This window comes from Boleophthalmus pectinirostris, unplaced genomic scaffold, assembly GCF_026225935.1.
Source record: "Boleophthalmus pectinirostris isolate CB_2022bp ecotype Guang Dong unplaced genomic scaffold, ASM2622593v1 HiC_scaffold_20, whole genome shotgun sequence".
Lineage (NCBI taxonomy): Eukaryota > Metazoa > Chordata > Actinopteri > Gobiiformes > Gobiidae > Boleophthalmus > Boleophthalmus pectinirostris.
In genome coordinates this window covers 9,609,863-9,637,284 of record NW_026571153.1, presented here as the reverse complement: position 1 = coordinate 9,637,284, position 27,422 = coordinate 9,609,863, and the positions used below count along the sequence as shown (strand labels likewise).

At 40.4% G+C, this 27,422-nt stretch overlaps 4 protein-coding genes across 4 annotated transcripts; 3 read left to right on the top strand and 1 right to left on the bottom strand.

Moving 5' to 3' along the window:
- Nucleotides 1-317: 317 nt before the first annotated feature.
- Nucleotides 318-4,859, top strand: LOC129409892 (kinesin-like protein KIF27). Its single transcript, XM_055156815.1, has 3 exons — nt 318-393; nt 3,519-3,704; nt 4,171-4,859. The coding sequence occupies exons 1-3, from the start codon at nt 318-320 to the stop codon at nt 4,857-4,859; spliced, it is 951 nt and encodes a 316-aa protein (XP_055012790.1).
- On the top strand, nt 4,768-22,093 carry LOC129409891 (kinesin-like protein KIF27). The gene is made up of 8 exons (XM_055156814.1): nt 4,768-5,330; nt 13,254-13,439; nt 13,902-14,506; nt 16,338-16,431; nt 16,486-16,634; nt 18,280-18,501; nt 19,762-19,960; nt 20,409-22,093. The coding sequence occupies exons 1-8, from the start codon at nt 5,033-5,035 to the stop codon at nt 20,522-20,524; spliced, it is 1,869 nt and encodes a 622-aa protein (XP_055012789.1). The 5' UTR covers nt 4,768-5,032; the 3' UTR covers nt 20,525-22,093.
- On the top strand, nt 6,327-8,810 carry LOC129409807 (uncharacterized). Its single transcript, XM_055156569.1, has 3 exons — nt 6,327-6,687; nt 6,858-7,451; nt 8,016-8,810. The coding sequence occupies exons 1-3, from the start codon at nt 6,343-6,345 to the stop codon at nt 8,025-8,027; spliced, it is 951 nt and encodes a 316-aa protein (XP_055012544.1). The 5' UTR covers nt 6,327-6,342; the 3' UTR covers nt 8,028-8,810.
- LOC129409806 (uncharacterized) lies at nt 8,764-12,508 on the bottom strand. Its single transcript, XM_055156567.1, has 4 exons — nt 12,239-12,508; nt 11,868-12,042; nt 10,731-11,589; nt 8,764-9,401 (listed from the first exon to the last, which is right to left on the bottom strand). Exons 1-4 carry the CDS (start codon nt 12,441-12,443, stop codon nt 9,108-9,110), a joined length of 1,533 nt encoding a protein of 510 aa, XP_055012542.1. The 5' UTR covers nt 12,444-12,508; the 3' UTR covers nt 8,764-9,107.
- Nucleotides 22,094-27,422: the final 5,329 nt, after the last annotated feature.

Sequence of the window (27,422 nt, the reverse complement as noted above, 5' to 3'; positions counted from 1 at the left end):
GTGGCTACAACAGATACCGGGAAAAACAATGGACATCTCAGTCCAGAAAAGTGCAGTACTGGGAACAGCAAAGATACTGCGCAGAACTCTCAAGCTCCCAGGCCTCTGGTAGAGGACCCGAGCTGAATGAGGGTGAGAGAGACCTACCACCGTGGAAGGTGAGAAACACATTTTTTTTTTATAAACAGAAACAATAAATCAATATATCAGTGCACAATATTTGGCATTTCCTATGATAACAGACATGTGATTGATCATATTTGAATTATTCAGTGTAATATGTTTTAACTCCTTCACCCTTTGGGGAGCTACTTGGAATGGAGTGGAGAGTTACTGGTAGCTCCCAAGATACAGGTTGGAGACGCCTGACATGGGGTTATCCGTTACATAAGGGTGAGTTGTTGTACAGTTGTAGGGAGTATTATCTGTTACAAAATGGTGAATCTTTATGGAGTATGGCAGGGGTGTCAAATTCGAATTCACCGAGGGCCAAAATTATAAACTGGGACTATGTTGTGGGCGAAACTAAATATTCATTGAAAAATTTCAACAACATCTGCATGTTTTCTCTTCTTTCGAGATATGTAATGTTCAACCTTTTCTTATTAAAATAAAAGTTTAATAATAGTTTTGCTTAAATATTGATTCCAGAACAAGCAGAATATTAAATAATAACATAATGTCTCTATACTCTATCTGTAGCCGGTGGGCCAGCTCTAATACGCGGGCCAAATATAATTATATTGCGGACCTGAGTTTGACATGTCTGGAGTATGGTATGAATGTAGTCCTGTACCTCTCACTGTTTGAGCAAATACAAATAGAAATTAAATTGTAGCTTAGTTTTATGTTTAGGCTTTAAATCACAATCTGTCCATGTTTTTTTTTTTTTATTCAACACAATTAATGTAAGGTCCAAACAATTGTGAAGCCATAGTTGACGCTTTGCGCACCTTGTTCCACCTTTTAAAATGCCTCAAAAATAAAAGAATCCACGGAGAGCAATCCAAGTGCAGTTTACTGAGGATTCACAGACATACAAATACAAACAAAAAAGAGGAACTTTAACGTATAGTTGACAGGAGGTCAAAAACTGTTTGGCTCCTCTCCACCCTCCCATGGTAAAACCTGCACACGGCTTAAATAAAGAGCCATAGACCACAAAATAATACAAAAATTAAACATTACTTAAGTAAACTTATGATTAACATTAGCAATAATTAATTGAAAGAAAAATGTAAATAGATCAAATTATTTTGTAACAAGTAATCATGTTAACCATAAAGAATGACCAAAATACCAAAAAATTATGCATTTTAAGTAAATATTAAATCACACAAAATAAGAATAATTATCTCATTAATGAAATATCTACAAAACTGGGTTTAGGCTCACACCCCAAGCCCCCAGGATCCAAAATGGCCGCCCATTCAAGTCAATGGGCTGAGCTCAATGTTAACCCCAAGTTCATTCTTCTTTGTATAACTCGTTTTAAAATTCCTAAACTGTACATACCATGTTGCGTCGGTAGAGGGCGCTGTCGCTTTTTCACACATGTAGTTTTAGTTTACGTTTGTACTCTCGTTTGTTCTTTTGGGAAACAACAAACGTGAGCTGGTTCAAAGTTTCTCCCTTAGCAACTGTACCAAGCGACGGTTTTTAGTTTTTTTTTATTTTATTGAAAGACAAAGTGTATACATCCAGCAGTGCGCAAAGACCTGTGATTACCATCCAAACAATTCCATCGTACAACATGTACAAACAAATCAAAATAAAAAGTAAAATAACAAAAAGACTAACTAGGGGGGTCAGAGTTCAAGTGAAAACATTCAGAGCTGAGCTGACAGATCTCCACAGTCTCGAGTGCCTTCTGTTTCTTGGAGAATTTAATTGAAATGTATTGTTTGAAACTATTGTAGAAAGCAACAAAGGTTGGCCTCTTACCAGAAAATTTACATGAGTGGATATGATACTTTGACATTAATAATAATAGATTAATTAGGTAGACCGAATTTTTTTGTAATTGAGAATCAAACAAGCCAAACAATACATTCTTCCAATGCAAAATAAAGTGTTTATCAATGTAATTGTGAATATAGTCACACAATTTCTGCCAAAAAATTACTACAGTTTGACAACTCCAGAACAGATGCACAACAGTTTCAGGACATTCTTCACAAAGGCTACATTCAGAATCAATATTTTTCTTAAATCTATTTTTGATATAAGTTTTAGTTGGGTAGAACCTATGGATAAGTTTGAAGGATACTTCTTTTATTTTGTTAGTAATTAAATACCTGTTGGGTAGAAGCCAGACTTTCTTCCATGGTATGTCATCCACAAACATATTCCAGTATGAAACGACTTTGGGTTTTACTAATAACTCTTTTTGAAACATAGCTCTTACAGCTCGATTATTATTGATAGGATTATTGGTAAGGCAAACCTTCCCTGCAGGGAAGTCTTTAAGTGATGAAAGAGTTAGCTCTTCAGTATCAATCCTACTTACATTTTTAAATAACATACACACACCTGAGGGAATGGCTCCAAAAACTTTTGCATAGTCACCCTGAGTAACAGGAATATTATATTTTCCAAGAAATTCTCTATATGTAAGCAATAGTCCTTCCTCATTAAATAGTTGGTCAACCCATATAATGTTGTTTTGAAACCAGTAATCCAAAAAGAGAGATCTATGTTTATACAAAATGTCTTTGTTATTCCAAATCAAGTAGTTGTGAGGAGAGAAATTATGCTTGTAGATGAGAGACCATGAGAGAAAAGCCTGACGATGGAAAGCAGACATTTTCACAGGGATCTTATCAACATCAAAATTACAGATAAGAAAAAAGTTCATGCCTCCTAGTTTTGATAATAAATATGAAGGAATAGTGTTCCAAATAGAAGTGGGATTTCTGAAAACTTGCTTTATCCAATTTATCTTAAATGTATTATTTAGAGTTTGAAAATCTAAAAAGTTAAGTCCACCATTGTCGTAAGGATTCATAACAACAGCCTTTCTCAAATAATGTGTCCTGTTTTTCCACATAAAGTCAAAAAGGGGCCCAGAGGGGGAGGCAATTTTGTGCGTAAGAGCATTACGCACAGGAAAGTGCGAGTCGGGGTGACTTTTGACAACATTTGGATGTTTTTACGGTGGAATTATGGAATCCTAGCTAGGACCTGTCTGCACAAGAAGTTTTAGACCTAATTGTGGATGACATTAGTACTGAGGAAATGCCAGTGGACCCCTTCAATGACTGGCGCTAGTATGATAGCCACGCTAACGCCTGCTCCTGAGGAAATCTATTTACCTGCCATACAAGATACCACCAAAAACAAGGTATTTATATAATATATAAGTTTTAAACAGCACATTTTCAGGAACCTGTGATTAATACGAGCGGTCTGTGGTCCGTTTAGGAGTTTGATGTAAATGACTAGAACAGTATACAGTTACAGTACAATTATACAGACTTATAAAGTTGTTTATGTATCGTTTGTTGTGATTTCACCAGAGGACGGTGGTCTGACGAACCGTGTGGCCCAGGACCTTTTCTGTCTGCTGGATGGGAGTCGGGACGTGGTGGACTACACGCTGACCTTCTCATATCTGGAGCTGTACATGGAAGATCTGAGGGACCTGCTGGAGCTGTCCACCGCCAACAAGACCCTGTACATCAGAGAGGACAGAGGAAATACTGGTACTTTACTTTAATCTTTTTTTATTTCGTAGGGACAGTGCCTAGTAATGAACATCTGTTACAGTGTAAATATCAGATTATTGCAAAAATCCTAATTTCCGTTTGTTATCTCTGAGCAGGTGACACGGGAAACAAATATAACTGTTTTTCCATTTTGATTACTAACACTTTATCACTACTACCCCTTGAGGACTTGAAATGACTTGAAGCTCAAAGCAGACGACTTGAACTTGACTTGGACTTATGGGCCAGTGACTCGAGACTCGACTTGGACTTGCCTGTATTTGACTTGGGACTTGACTCGGACTTGAGGTCAAAGACTTGAGACTGGCAAAACACAGACTTGGTCCCACCTCTGCTGGTCAGATCTGTGGAGAGGCTCTGAGTAAAATGTTCTCCAACAATGAACAATGAACTTCTCTGAACTCATCATTAACCTGCTCCGTTTCCCCGTTTGTGTCCACAGTCGTAGTCGGGGCCATAGAGCAGCAGGTGTGTTCGGCTGAAGAGATCTTCAGCGCCCTGGCCACTGGAAACGCCCGCCGCCACACGAGCCCCACCGGCATGAACAACCTGTCCAGCCGCTCGCACGCCATCGTCACGCTCCAGCTGCACCAGCGCGTCCAAGACCCGACCACCTCAGAATGGTTCGAGCACACGTCGAAACTCCACCTCGTCGACTTGGCCGGGTCCGAGCGCGCCGACAAAACCGGCAACACGGGCCTGCGCCTCAGAGAATCCGTGCACATCAACACAGGATTACTCGCGCTCGGAAACGTCATCCGCACACTGACCGATCCGAAGCCCAACCCCAAGCACGTGCCCTACAGAGACTCCAAGCTCACGCGTTTGCTCCGGGATTCGTTGGAAGGACGAGCTCACACGCTGATGATCGCGTGCGTGAGCCCGTCGGAGCGCAACTTCACCGAAACCCTGAGCGTGCTGCGGTTTGCTTCCAAAATGGCCGCCCATTCAAGTCAATGGGCTGAGCTCAATGTTAACCCCAAGTTCATTCTTCTTTGTATAACTCGTTTTAAAATTCCTAAACTGTACATACCATGTTGCGTCGGTAGAGGGCGCTGTCGCTTTTTCACACATGTAGTTTTAGTTTACGTTTGTACTCTCGTTTGTTCTTTTGGGAAACAACAAACGTGAGCTGGTTCAAAGTTTCTCCCTTAGCAACTGTACCAAGCGACGGTAACGGTCATTTAGAGGATTTTGCGACGCGAATATACAAAGTCGTTTTGGGTATTTTTATACATTTACGACGCTTTAAACTCGCCGGTAGTGATATTTGTCGGCGTGGTGAGTGTAAATATCGGGCGTAAATGGCTAACGTCTGTGTGAAAGTCGCCGTGCGAATCCGCCCGCTGCAGCGCAAAGAGATGCTCCACGGCGACGGGGTGTGCGTGCGTGTCGTTCCCGGGTCTTCGCAGGTGATGCTCGGCTCCAGCAAACGCTTCTCCTTCGACCACGCCTTCGGACCCGAGGCGAGCCAGGACGCGGTGTACGAGAAGTGCGTGCGGCCGCTTCTCGACGCGCTGCTGGACGGATTCAACGTGACCGTGTTCTGCTACGGGCAAACGGGATCCGGGAAGACCTACACGATGAATGGAGGGAGACAGGGTGAGTAGATAAGTAAAAAATAAAAATAAAAAAAAAAACATACAAAGGACGTTTATGGGGCTAATGGTGCTGAATTGACTCACAGTGGGGCAACTAAGAGGATGACACGGGGCAGAAGTGTCCATTGACCTTTGCCTTTTGTGCGTATGGAGTGGACCTGTTATTTGAAGTGAACAGAGAAGTTATATTGTAGGAATAATAAACCCTGACTCCATTAAGCTGGAACAAAAGTTAAAATAATACTGTTGCTTCAATATGTTTTAGATCTACTACAGTTGTTGTTAATTTAATTACAGATTCTGTTGGAATAATAGCAGAATAATGGGCCATGGCACTAAATAATCAGGATTTATTTGTTTTTGTTTGTTTTTTTATTCAATCAAACAACTGTAGTTAATTTTGTTCAATTAACTACAGTTTTTTTTTAAACTACAGTTGTTGTTGTTGTTGTTAATTTAAAAACCTCTTAAACTCCACAGCCCCCATTTTTGGGGGCAAGTCCTTGTTTTTTAAGTTCGTACATGTGTAGATTCAACATACTGAGTGCGATGCTATCATGTTATACACCGTTGGAATCAGCACAAGCACGGCTAACAATGTATCCACTTCATTTTCACCACAGCACTTCACATCTCAAACAGCAGCCCTCTATATCATCATGTATCAAAAAACTACTGTCTGACAATCTTACAACTTCTGCCTCAAAACAAACTCGAGACTCCAAACAATGCAAACAACCCATATACCTACAGAAAGCTGCCTTCGCGCTGAATACAACGGTACCAACCACTGGCGTCTAGCTCAAACTATCCCCAAGCAAGCAGCCCAGAAACACAGAAAAAAGTAGCAGTCAAATCAAGCCAAAGTGATTTTTTTCTGTCTTACCTTTGCCTTCTTCTCATCTGAAATAATTGCCATTTGCGTAAAAATCCATTCTGTGGGTAATCAAACCCTATAGAGCTCCGGACCCCACGTGACTCACGGTGGGCGGGCCGCCATTTTGGCAGTAAACATGGATAGCGCCACCGCTGAAGCTTTCAAGCCGTCGGAGTACTCAGCTCATTTTAATCCACAGGATATTGAGCTTTATATAAAAAAATTAAATCGATTAAATATTACTGACCCTTATAATGCCCCCGGGGTGCTTTTTAAGAATATATCCGCTGAAGAAGACGTCCCAGATCTGCAGTATCCGGACATCTATAATTACTTGGTAAACTTTCCATCGTCATACTCGGGGGACTCTCTTAAAGCCTACAAAAGCCTGGAGGGTTACAAATGGACTCAGTCTGGCTTTGTAACGAACATCCAGCTATGGAATCTTCAAGCAAAAAATTGCTGCATCATTACTGGAAGGGTAAGTGTCATATTAATAGGCAGTGTAACGTTAGCATGGCTAGTAGAGGTTCGGGTTGTTTGTTTACATTAGCTTGGCTAACGCGATGCAGTGCGTCTGGCTATCTGTTGCTAGTTTGTATTTTTCATGTACTCAACCAAGTTAGCTAACATTTTGTACTGTATTTATAGGTTAATCATTCCCAAAGGCTTAATGATCCTCAGTTAAAGCCATGGATGGTGGTATGGAATGATGGGGTTGTGTTGGGAGCCCACTGCAATTGCACAGCTGGACTTGGTGAGAGCTGCTCCCATGTGTCAGCTGTGTTGTTTAGCATATGGCAGCATAACAGTAGAAGAAAAGAAGAGATAGCTGTTACATCTAAGAAGTGTAAGTGGGGCACTCCAAGTGAGGACTCTTTAAAGAAAGTGGAATATCAGCAGGGCAAGGACATAATTTTTAACAACTCTCAACAATCTAAAAAAGTGAAATCTTTGAAAGTCCATTCTGCTCCCCCAGCTGTCCCACCTCTGACTACTGCTGAGCAAGCCCAGCTCTATTACAACCTCTCCCAATGCCGCACACAAGAGGGACAGACCATCAAACCAGCAGTTCTATCTGTTGTCAGAGAGTACGCAGCATCCTACATGCCAAAGGCTGTCAAGCTGGATATACCAGAACCCCTCACCAACCTGTATGACAAGCAGGCAAGAGACCTCAGCCTGGCAGAGTTACAAGACCGAGCAGAGGCACTATTTGAAGGCATAATTGTGACCAAAGAACAGGTACAGAAAATTATAACAGGAGCTAATAACTGAAATCTAAAATCTGTTATGAACTCCATTTGTACAGTCTGTGCTAACTTAAAATGTAAATGTGTTACGGTTTGGATTGACATGTTTTCAGAGTGATATTGTAGAGGAGGAGACCCGAGCCCAGTCCAAGTCCAGAATCTGGTTTGAGCAAAGGAGTGGTAGGGTGACAGGATCTACCTTCAGAGCAGCCACAAAGACAGACGTCAGAAATCCTGCAGTGTCTCTGATAAGACAAATATGCTACCCAAAGTCCCATACTTTCACCAATGAGCCTATCAGGTATTCATGAGGATAGAAGGGTTAGGGTAAAATAGGGCATGCATTGTGTAAAATTTAGGAGGGTTAGGGTGATGTATGTACAGGAAGGTTTAGGGTGATATATGTGCAGAGAACAGGGAGGGTAAATCCAGGAAGTACTATTCTAAAAGAGCAGGAGTGTAAAACCAAGTAGTATCTTTTTGAAAGAACAGGGAGGTACCAATGTGGGTGGCGTTACTATTGTCCAAAACTAATGTTACTGTTGTTTCTTCAAAGATGGGGATGTAAGCATGAGGGATTTGCAAGAAAATCCTATGAAATGCAGCATCGTCTCTCACACACGGACGTCCTGGTAGAAGCAGCTGGATTCAGGATTTCACCCCTGCACCCATTTATTGGGGCCTCACCTGATGGATATGTTTCCTGCAGCTGCTGTGGTTCAGGTGTCTTAGAAATTAAGTGCCCATTTTCTGTGAAGGACCTTTCTGTTAATGAGGCAGCAAATTCTGTAGCACACTTTTGCCTTGAAAAAGATGCACAAGAAAAAATTTAGACTGAAGCGGGACCATGCATACTATTATCAAGTGCAGATGCAGCTATTTGTTACTAACAAACCATACTGTGATTTTGTTCTATGGACTGAAAGGGAAAGTTCTTCACCTTTTGTTGAACGTGTCACACCTGATGTAGAATTCTTTGAGAAAGAACTGGAATGTGCTTGTGAGTTCTTTAAAAAATGTATCATTCCAGAGCTGTTTGCCAAGTATTTTTCTGCACCAAAACCAGCAGCAGCGGCAATTGCTGATCATAGTCAACAACAGTGGTGCTATTGCCGTGAGCCAGAGGCAGGAAACATGTTGGTCTGTGCATCAGGTTTTTGTTCAGTTAAAAAGTTTCATCAAACCTGCCTTCACATGAAAAGGGTCCCTAAACAGTGGGTATGTCCCAGCTGCCGAAAAGTAATCAATGCCCAAAAAAGAAAAAAAAATTTGTGAGGAGACTGTGAAATGAGTAAACAGTAGTATTTGAAACTGTACAATATTATTTATGAATAAACAGTTGTTAAACCAATGTTGTTCTCTTCCCCATCATTACTAAGTATTTGTAGCAATCAGGGATATGAAATATGGGTACGTCATTCATGTCAAACATGCCACAACAAGTATCTGGTTGGGTTGAAATCAGTTACAAAGGGTGGATTTGCAGATTGATTTGTAAAGAGAAACAGAATGTGATTCTAAGTGAGCCCAAACATCTATCATTCTCTACCATTCTGATGTATATCATATATCATTCTGATGATTACAGTGTGAAATTTAGGGCGTTTTACCTCTGTAGCCAGTCACATTAGTTTCATTTACATCCCCATCACTCGAAGGGCACCACAGATTCACACACATTTGTAAGTGCACAACATACACTCACAATCTTATCGAGGTAGGTCACATCATTTTCTCTCTCAATGTCTGTGAAACTTAAGGGGACAGTGTTTTGCAAGATTGTGTACTTTTGACGGAGAACTCCTATTACTCTTTCAATATGTATTCTAAGAGAGGCTAGACATCTGGTATTCTCCAATTCAATGGGATCTAACTGTTTCTTTCCACGAGTAAATGCAGGAATCTTTAATTCAGCTTGGCATCTTTGAATGGACTCTTTAACCTGTTACCACCCGCCTCATTTTGGTGTGTGCACAATGGTAAGACATACCCAAATGCCATAGCTTATTAAAAGAAAACCTTAGAACCCACATGCTTGTGTGAGGCACCATTTTAAAGCTTAGACCTTCTAGTTTCTGTAGATATGTACATGAAGACTGTGAGTGCTGCCTAACCTACAGTACAGTCAATTAAAATTGAAAAAAAAAAAAATTTTTTTGCTTCGAAAAAAAAAAAAATAGAAAAAAATAAAGGCCTTAGCTTGGGCATACTTCATGCTAGGCATTTGTGACTCACTACACTCATTGTTCAAGTTGTTGGCAACAACTGTGTAGAATTTCAGACAAAGGGTTTTGATGCTGTGAGCCTTTGTGTAAACAAAATGACAATTCGGCACAAGATTGCCAAATTTGTGCCAAAATAATAATAATATAAAAATAATAATAATTGTTATTATTATAATACTAATTCTTCTGAGCTTTAGGCATGTTTTCTCAAGAAAAAAAAACTAAAAGTAGCCAAAATTGTCCTCCAAGTGGAAGATCTGCCTTCTATAGCACCGCTCGCACTGCTCCCTGTCTCCCTCTCTCCTTACGCTTATAAACACAGGGTCCGTTTCCAATACAATCTGGATGTCCCACCCACCGTTTGAAAGCTCTGGTGATAGGCTAAAATAATATGTCAATCACTTTCTGGAAGATCCAATGACTGAAGAGATTTCCCGTAAGCAAACTGATGACGCGTGCGTAAAGCCAGAAAGTACGTGAGTGCGTTAGCTTCTTCAGCGGCTTGTCCCACCTAAACCCGCCACCGACAACAGCGGGGAGGGTCTCATTTTGAAGCTAAGAGTGTGAGGAAAACAAGCGTACCCAAGAGCGGGAGAGAAAGGGAAGTCAGAGCGGGAGAAAGAGGCGGAGAAGAGACATAATATTTTCATTCACGGATTCATCCACTCATACGGACGACGGTTTTCTGGATTATTTCCCCACATGGAATTATTTTTTGGAAAAACAACTTGATATTCTTTTTCTGTGGATTATTACGGACTTATTGAGTACAACTTTTCATGGATTGAACGCGTTTTGGACCGACAGAACCGGCTCAAAGTAAGAAACGCGTATCTTATTCTTTGTTTATGATGTGAATTTTTAAGTTATAGCGTTTTGGGCTCGTTGTACGGCATAAAATGAATGATATGTTTTTTTTATTGACAAATTAAGCTTTCAAACGATGTATGGCATGCCAGTAGTGAAAACAATAATGAAGGTGAATATACAGAGTGAACATTTTTTATTGGAAAATCGCCCGCCGGCGGGCGGGTGGATGGTTTAACCAAGAAACCTCTGTCTGCTAAAACTATGTCTCCTGGGAGCACATGAGATAAAAAATTACTTTGTTCTGTAATTAACTTATCGCTTGTGCGACCTCCCCATCCAGTGGAAATGAAACAAATGGAACCTTGAGGGCAAACTGCAATTAAATATTTCAATGTGTGATGTGATTTGTATGAGGAGTAACACTGAGCACTGGCTAGCAATCTACTGGGTTTCTCTAGAAATATTTCAAAACAATCTATAATGCAAACTGTCTTTTCAAAGCTACTGTTTCGAAATGCATATGGAAGAGATTTTCTTAAACTTTCTCTGTCAGGCCACAACACTAGACTTGGCACCAGTCTACAATGCATCACACTAATACAGTGTTTGAAGAGCTTTGAAACAGTGGTGGAGTCAACGCCAAAATAAAAAGCCAAAAAGTCAAAGGACAAGTTCATTCTAAGCTTCATTAAAGTTAATATGTACTGCTGAAAACATGTTACATCAGATTTAAGTTTGAGAAAAGGAGCCACAATTTGAAAAATTGTCATAAGAATTGAATATGTCAATAAACCAGTGAGAATATTAACCCTTTTATCATTGTTATGCAAGGTCATCTCATTCATTGTAATCCTATTATTTTTTTCTTTCAACAACATATTTTCAGTCCTCAGAGCTTGGCATTCTTGCTCAAGAGATTGGACGTATTTCCTACAGGTTTCAGTGCTGCATGGTGGAGTTGTTGGATCATCATGGTGAACAGGCTGGACATCATTTCCAGGTTCTTCATGGGTAGATTCATTTAAAGGCTCTGTGATGGGAGTTTGGTGTACGGTAGGATCCTTGCTGCTCTCTTGGGGACAGTCGGTTGATGCCCTAGTGAAAAAACAAAAGTAGTATATTGAGAGTTAATGTATGTGTTAATGTATACACTACTGATGCCAGTTTGTAATTTTTATGTCAATCACTCTGTTTTCTGCAGTATATACTATCTTTTATTCAACGTACCGTGAATTGTGTAATTTCCACATTATTTGAAGTACAATAGTATCAGTAACAGACAAATCAAATGCCACTAAAATGCAACAGAAGATGAAGAGGCCTAACATATATTCAGAGTCAGCTTAATACTAGAAGTACTTTGATATCTTCACCTGGGAGAGATGGCTTCCGCAGATAGCTTTGTCTGCTCCATCTTTTGTAGCTTTGCTTTCTGTCTTCTGTTGAAAACTTCCAGTCTCATTTTTATTTTCCTCTTCTCTGGAGATGGGACGTAGTTGAAAATAGATGGAATAAAGTCTGGACTCCATGGATTATCACTCTTTCTCCCTACAAAATAAATAGAAACATTTCAGTATCCAACTGGGTTTGTTTACTATGTTAGCGCTTGCTAGCTTAGCTTAGCCCCATAAATTACATGCTATAATAACTAGCTATGTAGTATTGAACTGGTCAGAAACCACAATGATAGCACATTTAATAATGAAGACCCTAATGTTACTAAGTTTTTTATTCGGTAACTTACCTGATATGAAGTGATCGCTGCACAAGCGGAATCCAACAGCTGGGGGGTCCCATCTTTCAGTCTTCTTTTGCTGGCTCCTGGCTCTTTTAATGGCGCTAATCCACTTAGCTCGCCTCTCCGCATCTTTAGGAATGCGGTAAAAAGACGTACCTTTCTTTTTCCCTCGTTTATTTGTGCAACCTGGTGCACAACAGTTATCAACCATGTTTAGCTTTCTCCACCACCGCGAGTCTGCCGATCTGCCGATTACTGCCAAAATGGCGACACCTAGTGCGTGACGTGCCGTATGACGTCAGCTCCCGGAGCTCTTATAGAAACGAAAACAACAGCGCTCGTCCCTCTCTCTCCTCCCTCCTCTCCACAGAAGGCAGGTTTTCGTCAGAGCCCCGTGTGCGTAAAAGCACACCCTCCTGATTTCTCCGCCGTCTTATTCGTTGATGCTTTTGTCAATCAGAAAAATGTGGGTATCATCGTGTTCTGGCCAATGAGAGCTTTCCAACGGTGTATGAAACACCGTGATTGGTCAAAGTTTAGTGGGTGTACAGGCGCTGCGTAAGGGGCCCAGAGGGGGAGGCAATTTTGTGCGTAAGAGCATTACGCACAGGAAAGTGCGGGTCGGGGTGACTTTTGACAACATTTGGATGTTTTTACGGTGGAATTATGGAATCCTAGCTAGGACCTGTCTGCACAAGAAGTTTTAGACCTAATTGTGGATGACGTTAGTACTGAGGAAATGCCAGTGGACCCCTTCAATGACTGGCGCTAGTATGATAGCCACGCTAACGCCTGCTCCTGAGGAAATCTATTTACCTGCCATACAAGATACCACCAAAAACAAGGTATTTATATAATATATAAGTTTTAAACAGCACATTTTCAGGAACCTGTGATTAATACGAGCGGTCTGTGGTCCCGTTTAGGAGTTTGATGTAAATGACTAGAACAGTATACAGTTGCAGTACAATTATACAGACTTATAAAGTTGTTTATGTATCGTTTGTTGTGATTTCACCAGAGGAGGGTGGTCTGACGAACCGTGTGGCCCAGGACCTTTTCTGTCTGCTGGATGGGAGTCGGGACGTGGTGGACTACACGCTGACCTTCTCATATCTGGAGCTGTACATGGAAGAGCTGAGGGACCTGCTGGAGCTGTCCACCGTCAACAAGACCCTGTACATCAGAGAGGACAGAGGAAATACTGGTACTTTACTTTAATCTTTATTTCGTAGGGACAGTGCCTAGTAATGAACATCTGTTACAGTGTAAATATCAGATTATTGCAAAAATCCTAATTTCCGTTTGTTATCTCTGAGCAGGTGACACGGGAAACAAATATAACTGTTTTTCCATTTTGATTACTAACACTTTATCACTACTACCCCTTGAAGACTTGAAATGACTTGAAGCTCAAAGCAGACGACTTGAACTTGACTTGGACTTATGGGCCAGTGACTCGAGACTCGACTTGGACTTGCCTGTATTTGACTTGGGACTTGACTCGGACTTGAGGTCAAAGACTTGAGACTGGCAAAACACAGACTTGGTCCCACCTCTGCTGGTCAGATCTGTGGAGAGGCTCTGAGTAAAATGTTCTCCAACAATGAACAATGAACTTCTCTGAACTCATCATTAACCTGCTCCGTTTCCCCGTTTGTGTCCACAGTTGTAGTCGGGGCCATAGAGCAGCAGGTGTGTTCGGCTGTAGAGATCTTCAGCGCCCTGGCCACTGGAAACGCCCGCCGCCACACGAGCCCCACCGGCATGAACAAACTGTCCAGCCGCTCGCACGCCATCGTCACGCTCCAGCTGCACCAGCGCGTCCAAGACCCGACCACCTCAGAATGGTTCGAGCACACGTCGAAACTCCACCTCGTCGACTTGGCCGGGTCCGAGCGCGCCGACAAAACCGGCAACACGGGCCTGCGCCTCAGAGAATCCGTGCACATCAACACAGGATTACTCGCGCTCGGAAACGTCATCCGCACACTGACCGATCCGAAGCCCAACCCCAAGCACATGCCCTACAGAGACTCCAAGCTCACGCGTTTGCTCCGGGATTCGTTGGAAGGACGAGCTCACACGCTGATGATCGCGTGCGTGAGCCCGTCGGAGCGCAACTTCACCGAAACCCTGAGCGTGCTGCGGTTTGCTTCTAGAGCGCGTCACATGAGAAACCGTCCTCTGTCCTCCAACCGCGCGGACCAAAAAGGAAGCACGGCACGATGGGAAGCTATGGAGACGAAACATAGTGAGGAGCACAGATGCAAGGTATCGGGGAATCAATAAAGAGTAATAATGAACGTTTTGATGATAATCTTAAATGAGGATCCTTATTTTACGTTTTGTTCAGTGTCCCCCACAGTACTGGTCTAAAACGACTTCAAGTGGGACTAAACACCTAAAAATCCGTGTATCATTTGTTCATTTGTTTTTCAATATAAAACCAAAAATAAGAAAATGAAAAATACAACTATTTTCTTCATTATTTGTCTCCAAAACCAAAATGAAAAAACGGATAACGATTGTTTTGTTTTTTTCATTTTTCGATTTTGTGTTTAAATGAATAATGGAAAAAACGGATAACGGCCGTTTCCTGTTTCCGTGACTTAAACTGCAAAGGCGGACTGAACCAGGACTGAACCAGGTCGCCTCTCCACAGATTTGACCTGTAATTCGGTCTGGTTTGGTCTCCATGAAGATAGAAAGGTTTAATGCCACACTGTGAAACATTCAAGACAAGGCAAGAACATGGATTTAGTGTTTAGTTCCAATGGAAGTGTTACAGAGATTACAAATACTCACTGTAGGGATGTAACAATAACCGAAATATCGTGATATCGTATCGTCAAAGTTCTCATAATATCGTGGATCATCACAATATATCGAATTACAAGTCTCTTTGCTTAAATTAAGGGTTATGGTGTAGCAACAGCTAAGACAAACAGAGGGAACTACATAGACCATGATCCTTTGCTCCATTTCAGTGCAGACTGCAAGAAGAAATAACAGTTCTAAGCACTTTTAAGTCTTAGTTCTTTGGATTAAGTCTTGTCAAGGCATTTTAAGAGGAAAAAGGGAAAAAGTAGCATATTAACAGTTTTTAATAAATATTGCACCGTGAGATGTATAACGTGAAAATATTGTACGGAGAAATTTGGATATTGTTACATCCCTAATCGTGAACCTCTCCACCATATCGTGAGCTTTCCCACGATATGGTCCCCCCTCTGTCTCTGCTCCTTTCTAAACCCACAAAAACAGTTCAAACTGTTAAAATACTGTATAGAATGAGTTGTTTCACTTTGTACTTTTACTTAAAGCTGAAGTACCTCACTTTATTTCTCATAAATTACCTTGTGAGTCACTGTATGACTTTTTGAGGATGAGAGCTGATTGGTTGTTTATGTAGAGGGTGGTCCTCCCCGCTCCATGTCTCTCTCTGAAAAAGTTGTTCAAAAGCTTTGCAAATGGCCAAAAAGTCGATGCCTGTGAATTCAAGTAAAGAAGGGGAGGGTGAAAACGGCAGAGGTTTAAGCCTTGTTAAGGGCATTTCTTTAAAAATAACAATAGTTATTTTATAGTTGTGTGGCTGTAGTCAGTGTGTATGTGTGTGTGTGTGTGTGTGTGTGTGTGTGTGTGTGTGTGTGTGTGTGTGTGTGTGTGTGTGTGTGTCATGTGCTGTGGGTGTGTGTGTGATACTCGGTGAGATCATGTTTTAAGTGTGTGAAGGTGTGGAAATAAAAAGAAAGAAAAGAGCGGTGGCTGTGGGGTGGCAGGCTGGAGGACAGAGTGTGTGAAAGAGAGAGAGAGAGAGAGAGAGAGAGAATGGGAGAGGAGGTGGCAGAAGTTTTGGTTTTATGCTCCAGGTCAACACTGGGCTGTAGTGGTAACTGGAATGTGACAAATTACTTTTGAAAAATCAGGTACACAAAGTACAGATTTGACAACAGTAGAGTTGTAATTTCAAGCATACCGATAACATGTCCATGAAGCCGACAGTAAATCCTCCACCAGAAACAATTACAGAGTGCACTAAAAGCCTTTACACTGCATTAGACTATAGTTCAAATATGTTTTATTCATATGGTCTATTTTTCAGGAAGCTCTGTCACTCGCAGAGGAGATGAGCCGGGAGAAAGAGGCGGAGAGACAGCAATTACAGCAGAACATGGACAAACTGATGCAGGACTGCAGTGTTCACCTCTGAAATCCCCGCAGCCGTTCTCTGATGCTCTCCTGGTATTCAGGACCAGCGCGGCGGGAGCCGGCCGTGCGCCATGGCACAAGCTTGGTCAGGATGTCCGCGGTGTGTTCTCCGGGCTTTTTCACTCGAATCGGACCAACCGAGAAGCCCCGCTTCTCCAACTCCTCAGCAGCGGCACCCGGGTCATTGCAAGTAACAGCCCCAGTGCTAAAATGGATCCGCATCTTCGTCAATGGTGTCTGAAAGCGAATCTGATTTTCTCTCAGCACCTTTTTTATCGGGGCATATTCTTTTCTCTTCTGCTGCACATCTGCCGCGTAATCGTGGTCAAAGAAGACGCGTCTCTTTTGAACATGCATCTGCTTTTTCCAGGCCGATTGAAGAACTTTCTCTTTTATTGTAAACCTCAGGAAACGGATAACGATGGAGCGCGGGGGTGCACCGGGTGGTGGTTGTGGACCCAACGCTCGGTGGGCCCGCTCGATACCAAGCTCGGTGCCCCGTTGGACACCCAGGCTTTCCCCCAGTTCAGTCATTATAAAGCTCTCAATGAACCGTTGCACCGATGTACCCTCGGTGTTCTCTGGGACGCCGTAAATTCGGATGTTATTGCGCCGGGACGCGCCCTTCCAGGTCAGACAACTTAGCCTGTAAATCCCTCTGGTTGTTTAAGAGTTCAAGCAATGTGTCCTTCACGGCCAAGTCCCACTTTTCTGCTCCAGCCACGTTTTTTTCAACCTCTTCTAAGCGCCGTGTAGCATCCTCAATCTGGCTGGTAGCAGTCTGTAACTTCTGGTCCATGTTGATGCTCATGTCATTTAGTTGGCTCTTAATATCCCCCTTGATTACCTCCCGAAGGTCCGCCAGATCCTGTGCCATCTGTAATTTAAGATCGTTCAAGCCCTTGGCCATAACTTCACTCATAATCGCGCGAATGGTAGCGCTGTCTGTGGCCATAGGGCTAACATTAGCTTCGCTCTCGGCATCGCTCAAGCTAGCTAGGCTAGCAGTATTAGAACTCGGGTAAGATTTCTTCTCCGTAGGTCCCTTTGTCCCGGACTTTCCCCTCATTTGTCTATCCCCACTCATCTTTACTTCAATGACTAATATATGGTAAAAAATCCTCGAATTTTGGGGATATACGCCAGGCTGTAATCAGAGCGACGCTTTACACGTCCATCGCACAGACCGCGCCACCGGAAGTCCCCCGACTGCAGTGTTCACCTGAGAGAACACTACCAGATGAAGGTCAGTGTCAGACAATAACATTTTCCACATCAGTTAAAGGTCCACTGTGCAAAATTGACTCTTGTGAGCTTTAAGCCATTTTAAAATGTTATTACCTCCTCAAAAACAGACCTGGAGTGGTGTTTTGTTTCATTCACACATGTTTGAGTGATTCTGGATTATTAGACTGTCTGCGTCTTCAAAGCTCAGCTGTGTTCCACATTCTGTCTGTTTGAAAGTAAAAAATGTATTCTTAAGTCAAAATTACTTTACTCTTCCTGCTGTATGTGTCAGGAAGTTTATTTTCACAAATTGGAATTTAAACAATTACTGATAGTCGACGTGGACGTGTTATACCTCATCATAAAGCTTAAACTCTATATTGTGTCCATTTAATCTAATTTACAGACAGATAAATGTCCTAATATGTGGTACAGCATCAGTATTTATCTGCAGTAATTTGTCTGTCTGTGACACTGTACTGCCCCTGAACGCACCCCCAGAGTCAGGTCACGTGACACACGTGCTCTTGTTTACACCAATGTTGTTTTCTATAATGACAAATAAATAACTCATCTTTTTGTTTGTTTTTTCTGACGTTCAGGAGGAGCAGAGCCTCGTGGAGCTGGAGGAGGCCATAGAAACTCTGGACGTTGTTCTGAAGTTTAAATCTCAGTCGAGTCAGAGGAAAGAGGAGAGGCTGTCTAAGTCTGAGCCTGAACCCTCCTCTCACAGACGGAGCACAGACGCAAACATGAGGAGTGTGCGCAGGAGGCTAAGGGAGCTGAGCCCACCTGATATCACAGAGCTCTTCATCATCTACTTCAACAAGGTGAGGGAGGGACATGGATACACTACACGGGGAATTAAATCAATGTATGTTTTAATTAACTGGCTGCTAAAATGTTAATGGTTGAGATGACTTGATGTTTGTTATGGAGTTATGGAGATGAGCAGGTGATTAACCACCATCAGAAAAGTTCATAAAAGTACACTTTATTTGCCTGGGATCCAGAATAAATACTTCTTTAATAATTTATGAACATGTGAGTCTGGTCACTGGTGAATCTCCCAGTTTTCAGATGGATGTGATTGACAGGTGGATTAGCCAATCAGGAACATGCGTGGTCCATCTTTATCAAAACAAATAAGGCTGCTTACAACAAAAAAACAAAACCAAAAAAAAATCACAAGGGACAACAAAAACATCAGAATCAGGCAAACACTTTATTCTCTACATGGGGAAATTTGTCCTCTGTGTTTGACCCATCCTTCAATTCAACCAAGGTAACATGTCAGGAGCAGTGGGACCCATCTCCAGATCTTGAGTTAGTCTTGGTCAGAGCTTTAGTTGGAGGATTTGACCTATAGTGGATGTTTTGGGTTGATGGGGGAAACCAATAGCCTGATTCATCAGCCGGTTTCACATCGTGGAAACCGTCTGACCTTGCAGCATTAGGATTCGTTCGCTCAACGGTAGGCAGGTACTTCTTTTTATTTAACCAATCGCTGCAATTTGGTCGTGCCATATGTAATGCACCAAATCTTGTAGGAAGAAGGGCAATAACGTCTTTCCCCTTGATAAAATTCACCAAACATTCTCTTTGTTCCAGCTTTAAATCCTCAATCTCGGGAATCGTTGCCAACACAGAATGTCTGTCTTCGTCTACATCCATCTCGACCGCTTTGTTTAGTGTTGTGCTGTATCACAAAAGGGACACAGACAGAGGCTTGAGTTTGACGTCATGACTTCACATCTCTTCGCTGATTGGCCGGTGCACGGTCTACAACTTCCGGGGTTCTTGTAAACCGTCTAGTGTATTCCGATTCCTGATCTAGTCGCTGGAGAGAAATGAAATTGAGCAGAGGCACTAGGTGGCGCCAGCCTGGCTAGAAAACCCATCCAGACACAGGGAGAACAGACAAACGCGGCCATGAGTTGAACCCGGAACCTTCTTACTGTGAGACATGTGGCCACCAGCAAACCTTTACTCACATTTTACTGAGTGGTCACTTATAAAACGATGAAATACGAGAACAACAGTATAACTAACTAATGTAATATCTCATGTGGTGAAATGTCCTTGTTCAGGTGGTGCGTCTTCGTGAGGCAGAGCGCGTGCTGCTGTGGCGATGTGAGAAGCTGAAGCTCCAGAGTTCAGAGCAGGACGGAGCTTTAAGGGCGTTGGAAGAGCACATGCAGCGTTTGGCCCTGGACACAGACAGAAGACTCATGCAACAGCACAGAGACAACCAGAGACAAATTCAGCTCCTGCTCAGCCAACTCAAAGGTGAGGATAACACCGATGTTTGTAGATCTAAGAGTAATAAAATGTCTCATAAAAACGCCAAATTTGATGTGAGTAATATGATTCTTTCCAGACATGTGATTTTGTGATCCTCCATTCGAATGTATATATATATTTTCTATTCTTCATCTGTCAGAGCAAAATACCTTCCCTTTCTCATTTATTTTTAACATATTTAGTAGAATGGTTGGCCAGATTATTAATGCATTCATATAATTTGGTTATTATTTCCCTTGAAACTTCTGATTTATATGCCTTTATAAAAATTTCAATCAGAGGTTTATAGTGGTCAGCGTTGTTTTCTTGAGTTTACAGACGATTCTTAAAACTTTTTGACAGAGTTTAGTACCAAGATCAACACTTTAGGACAAATCTTACATCTTCTTTCTTACATCGCTCTGTTTCTGTTTTTTTTTTTTTTTTTTTGCAGAAATGGCCTCTAACGGTGAACTTCAGAAGATGCAAGAAAGACTTCAGCATTTGGAGAAAGAGCTGTTTTCCTCAAAAGCTACAGTCCTCAGAGGAGCAGGTCTGGAGAGAAGTTAATTCCAGTCCGAGTAGATCATAGAGACCTCAGGCAAATCTCCATGTCTCACCTGCAGGCCATCCGCTCGTCCACAAGAGGGCAGCAGACGATCGTGGACGCCAGCACAGACACGACGATGATGGAAGATTCTATTGAGGTGGCAAGAAAAAGTGATGCTTAAAGGGCCCATATGACACTTTTTATCTATGTTATAATTTGGATTCTTAGCACAGCACCTGGAGTTGTGTTTTTGTTTCATTCTTACATATTTAACACGCAAATCCTGCATATTTAGATGTGAAAAACTGCCACTTTATGACAGAGGTGGGACCAAGTCGTTTTGCGAGTCTCAAGTAAGTCTCAAGGCTTTGACCTCAAGTCCAAGTCAAGTCCCAAGTTAAAGACAGGCAAGTCCAAGTTGAGTCTCGAGTCACTGGCCCATGAGTCCATGTCAAGTTCAAGTTGACTGCTTTGAGCTTCAAGTCATTTTAAGTCTTTAAACAAAAGTACCAAATATAGCTTAGGTTTTCGCAATTTATATGAATTTTAAACTAAATTGTCACGGTATATTTATATATGTATGTAATTTTATATAAGAGTTTTAGAAATACTAGTATTTCTTTTTAAATGTCTTGACAAAATCTTAGTGTGAGTCATTACAGTCAAAATAGAAAGAATTCATTATTTTTCATTATTTTGTCGTGTAGTCTGCACTGAAATGGAAGCATCATGTTCTTTGTAGTTCCCTCTGTTTTACTGTATTGTACTGCATATTACTGTAGTACATTTGATGATGCCATATCACAGTACTTCAGTTGCATCCAAACAGAGAAGTGGGACAGACGTGCTCCAGTTTATTTCTGTAAAATTCAGCGCCGCATTTATCAACTGCAAACAGAAAAGTATTTGCTAAAAACATACTGTATATTTTGTGGAAGCATCAAGTCTTCTCAAGTCACAGGTCTCAAGTCCAAGTCAAGTCCCAAGTCATTGACCTTCAAGACCAAGTTGAGTCCCAAGTCTTAGTCCATCTTATCAAGTCAAGTCTCAAGTCCTAAAAATAATAACTCAAGTCTGACTCGAGTTCAAGTCACGACTTACAAGTCCTCACCTCTGCTTCATGACATCACAAGGTGGAACAGAGCATTTTGAGCTTTGAAGACGTTGACAGACTAATAATAAAGTGTTCTTCAAAAATGAAACAAAACACAACTCTAGGTATGTTTTTAGGCATTATTACATTACATATATACATACATTGAGTTACATTATAACATGGCCTAAATCTCACTTTTTCAAAATGTACAGTGTAAGACAAAGTAATTTTATTTAACTAAAGATGTAAGTGAATAAAATGTACTTTTCAATATGCAACCAATATGCAGCCAGTAAAATATGCAAGCTCTTAGTAATAGTCATTAACATTATTTATTTAATGTTAACAAGCTAAAAATGACAATGCACATTAATGATTTCTTATTTTAATAATATTTTATAAGTTAAAATGTTTTTCATATAATTGCTGGTTTAAGTTATTTGTATTTTTAAATGTTTTGCCAACTTTCCTGTCTTCCTTTTATCATACAGGCAGTGCTTGTTTGCTTCTATGCAGCATTTACAATGAATATTAGATATTTTTTCAGCACTGGATTTGTAATGTTTTGCCTTATTACACAATATTGTTTGCTGTGTATTTTTATTAAACAAACTTGAACACATAATACAGTATCATTCATTCATTCATTCATTCAATAAATGAGATTGTGAGATTGTATACATTTATCATGTTTTTTCTGGTCAATGTTTTAACATTATTTAACCAGAAAATAAACACAAAAATTCATAACAGTAAAATTAAATATCGAAGCGTGAGATGCATATCGCGAAAACATCATATCGAGGGATTTTCATATCGTTACATCCCTACTTCCTATATAACCACATGACATCACAAGGTGGAACAGAGTTTGAGAGAAGAACTCTGCCTAAATTTTGTGTTTTGTGTGTGGAATGTGTGTGAATGAAACAAAACACAGCTCCAGGGATGTTCTTGGCAAGGAAACAACATTACAACACAGATCAGAAAATAGCGTAATACAGGACCTTTTAAAATTTGTTACTCTTTTCTCGTCTATATTACAATTTTTTATGACACAATTATTGAAGATTTTTAGCTTTTTGAATTTACACTGTAGTGAATTTGTCAGTTTAATGGTTTTGAGAAGCAGAGGTGAGCTGTGTACATTTGTCATAATATTCTCTTCCATTAGGTTTGTTGCTGATTATTTGCTCAGCTAATGAAATTATTTCCAATTGCTTTGTGGGTAACTAATTATTATGTTGTACGCAAAATGTATTCTACAGTTTTTCCCATCTCCAATTTCTCACGCACCATATCAAAGAGAGACGATTATTAGTCTTGTGTTTGTGTGTTCTGTAGATTATATGTGATCAGTCAAATCCCAGGGCTGGAGATTTTGGATGACACAGAGGTGATGGAGAAGGAGAGAATTCAGGCGAGAAAAACGTACAGACTTCACAGAGTCAGCTACAGCAACAAGAGGAGGAAGGAGGAACTGTCCAAGAAACACATCAAGAAATCAAATTCTGTCATCTGATCGACTTTTACTGCGCAGAGCCTTCAAGATATTTGCTTGTAGGATTGTTTTCAATTGTTACGATGGCATAGAGCTTAAATATCTGCAGGAGCCTTGAACTGAAGGGGTAAATTTTGTTGTTTACCCAGGGAAACACAGTCTGTAATGTGTATTTTTCATGTAGAGATCATAATCCGGGCCACGATTGTTGTTCTCATGGCCCTGAATTTTGTGCTACACCCCTGAATATATTGTTTATTTATTAACACATAAAAACACTATTAAGACACTTTAGTTGAAGTTAGATTAGCTCTAGTTTCATTCTGTGTATTAAAATAAAAAACTCCAAAAAATATATTTTTTTTTGTTATTTTTTGTGTTATTTTGCAATGAGGTATGATAAAACCAGAGAGATAATTATCAACTATTGTATCTATTGTGGCAAAATTTTAATGACAGGAAATTCATTGAAGTTAAATTGATTTATGATCCATTTTTGGTCATAATAATGTAAGTTCTCTAGATGTTAAGACTTTCTCTGAATTATGAAATGTAATATTGACCCTAAAACACTGTGCTTGTCGATCTTTTGTGCAGTAATACACCATATTCACACACAACTACAGATGTCACAATAACCAAAATATTGCGATATCGCATTGTCTAAAGTTTCACAATATTATCGTGGACTGTCACAATATATCGAATTAAGTTCATTTGTTTAAATGCAAGGTTTTACATCAGCAACAGCTTATGAACATCGTAAACTACATATCCCATGATTCATTTCAACGCAGACAACATGAAGAGATATGCTTTTTACTTGAATTCATGGGATTATGACGGAAATAATTCACACCAAAAACTTGTCAAGGTATTTTAAAAGTGTCCTATCTACAATTATATCAACCTCTTCAAAATATCGCAATAAATATCGTATGGTGAGATGCATATCGAAATAATATCGTACCGAGAGATTTGGATATCGTTACATCCCTACACACAACCACTGATAATGAGCCTGTTTACTTCACACAAATGGCTATAACATACTTTTTTTGTATTAGCTAATCAAAATGAAAAAGAATTGAAGAAAAGAAAGAGGATTTAAGATGTGAAAAAAGTGAAGTGATAAAAAAAAAAAAGTCCAAGAATATGTTTATGTCAGACGGAACATGCGATTTTAATAGACCTAGATGTTGGAGTACTATCGGTTACCATGGCGATTGTTGTCATCACGACTGTTGCCCTGGACGATTCTGTAAAATAACAGTTTTACATTACTTTGTCCTGTTGTTGATCGTCCTACAGCGGCGGTATATTTAAAGAAAAAGATAATTTAGGTAAGAATAACTAACAGCCACTCGTATAAACTATAATTTAGGCTAATTATAATGACATGTTTAATATTTTGTTGGATAACGTGACTAGGAAATCAACTACTTTTAGACATGGATGAGACGGAAGTTATCTCGGGAAACTGTGACCCTTTGGTGGAGTTTTCAGACACCATGTTTCAGTGGTATCTCAGCTATCAGACGAGCACAAAGACCGCACCCAAGGGTCTCGCACCCAAGGGCCCCAGCGCGGAGAGCCTGGAGACACAGATCCCGCTGGACAGCTCCCCCTACTGGATCATACATGTACTGGAGAGCTCCGAGCGTCTGCCTGGAGCGGGAAGACTGCACAGGGCAAACATCAGTCCCCTAAAAACAGGTGAAATATATGTATTATTTTCAAATATAGGGTGACCAGATTTTCAAAATAAAATAAAAAAACAAAAAACAAAACTGGGACATCCTCGGTTCTGGAAAAAAAAAAAAAAAGCGTAAATAGTGAAACGAGTGCGTAATTAAGGAGATTTTTTCTGCACTCGGCCCAATCATGATTCATTATAGTCACATTTTCTTTGTGTTTTGGTCATTTTTAAGCTGCTTTTCTGCATTTTACCTAAACAAGTGACCATTTATGCCTCTCTTTACTGCTATAACTAACTTCATAAAAATAAATAAAGAAAAGAAAATAAAGAAAATAAGTTCATATTAATATGGCTGAACATCAACATTAGACATTTAAAGAAAAGTGTGAAACATAAATGTAGTAGCAGTAGTTTATTTGGTCATTTTGCAGCACTACAAAACATAAACAAAACAAAACATTGACTACAAACTCCACAGATCATGACCGAAAGAGTTTAGTCTGAAGTAAAAAGTAGTTATAAAGCCTAAACAATGACAGAATTCAGCGAAGAAAAGCAGCGTATGAACAGCAAGTTTGCATTTTTACAATTTCACTTACGACTTACTGTATGTATAAGAGACAAAATATAAATTTAAACAAAATTCAATCCATAATTCATTAATTCCAGAGCTCTGTGTCTTTCAAAACAAATGAAAATGTTGGCTAATGCAAACATACATTTTATTAAAGGCCTTAGGGAACGTCATAAGCCTAAACTGTGAGATATTTTATTCATACAGCTTATGAACAGCAGAAACTACATATCACAGGATTCATTTCAGTGCAGACAACATGAAGAGATATGTTTTTTACTTGAATTCTTGAGATTATGACGGAAATAATTCACACCAAAATCTTGTTGAGCTATTTTAAAAGCAAAAAAGTGTCCTATCTACAATTATATTAGCCTCTTCAAAATATTTAATTCTTTTATTCATTCAGGTTGTTAAACACTTTGTAGTCTACAAAAAGGCAACTGCATCTGATTTAGGTCTAAGTCTGTTTTTCTCTAAGATACTTTAGTCATTTGTAGGTTACTTCAACCCAAATTGCCTACATTTTACCTACAAAATATGATCAGAATGACTGTCCAACACATAATAAGAATCTTGTTTTTGTCTCCTTTCCTGACCAGACGAGTACATGGGTAAAAGTGTAGTCATGGTAACAGATGCATCAGGACTGGCTCTTGGGTTCGGAGTATTGCCCCGGGACTGGCACTGGTTCTGGTACGACGCGAGCGGAGAGTCCGAGATGGCCACTCAAATCATCTGCACTGTTGTCAAAGTGCTGCAGAGGTGCACCGAAGCCCCCATGTGTGGTGGTCCGCCCCGCAGACCTGACAAACTAAAGACCACGGACAGGTTAATTCACAGGTGAGACACACAAATGAATGGAATTAGAATGAACTCATTAGCAAACCATTAATGATTTCTTTTCCGTTCATTTACAGTCTGTTTTCAGTCTTCAGCGACAGCCTGCAGGGCCCTAAGTGGTCTTTGTCTAGCCCCTTTTATGAACAATTCAACCCAAAGCCGAACCAGCAGTGGGTCCGAGGCTTAAGTCTGCGCTGGCCTCCTGTTTACTACTGCAACGCCTGTAAAACCAAGTCCTTTCCCACACGACTCAAGGAATGGTATGAACCCAGGGCTCTCATTTTGCTTTTTTTGTGAAGCCAGTGCATAGTTTTCAACAAATCCAATATCATACTGTATGTTGCCTGGAGGAATCATTGGTCGCTAAAGCAGACCACATGGATGATTGCTCAATTACTGACAGCAATAAGTAACATGCTAACTAATACACAAACTATTGTAGTGTAACATGCTCCTTTACAAAAAATAAAATATGGATATGAATGTATGGAGTATGAATTAAGGTCCTATATTAGTCAAAAGAGAGATAAGAGAGAGATACTTTATGGCATTGTTTCCTAAAGACTGGGTCGTGACCCTCAGATGGATCGCAAGAGATTTTTTGGGGGGTCGCTTTGTCACGATCTGCATGTAGGTCTGCAATATACAGTTCTGCCTGTATCCCTGATATGCGCGCTGCACTCTCCAACTGAATGTTGAAAAGAAAAAGAAATGGGCATTTAATGTCTAAAAAGGCGACTTATGGATCCTTTTATGACGCTTCAATGTTTTTCATAGTATAAACTTGAGTAATACTAATTGTTCAGAGAGATACGATCACTCAGTAAAATATCCTCATGTTCAATAATGGTCAAATCCATTTTTATTTAGTGATTTATGAATAATGTCTCTTGACTTCATTCGCAAAGGTTTGTGACTTTTAAAATATGGGTCCCCACAAAAAACGTTTGTGAAACACTTTATTGAACCCAAGAAGGAAAATACATGTTTTACTGCAGCAAATTGTTGCAGTTGCTGTTGGTACAACATTTGCACTGCACTGTTCAGTGGCATTTGAGTCTCAGTCAAAGGTCTCAGTGCAGTTTAACAGGAGGCCTGGTCACTTATTGTCACTAGATTAGAATCTTGTGAGCTTTAAGCCATGTTAGAATGCTGCTCCCTCCTCAAAAACATACATTTTTTTGAGTAATCCTGTATTAGTCTAC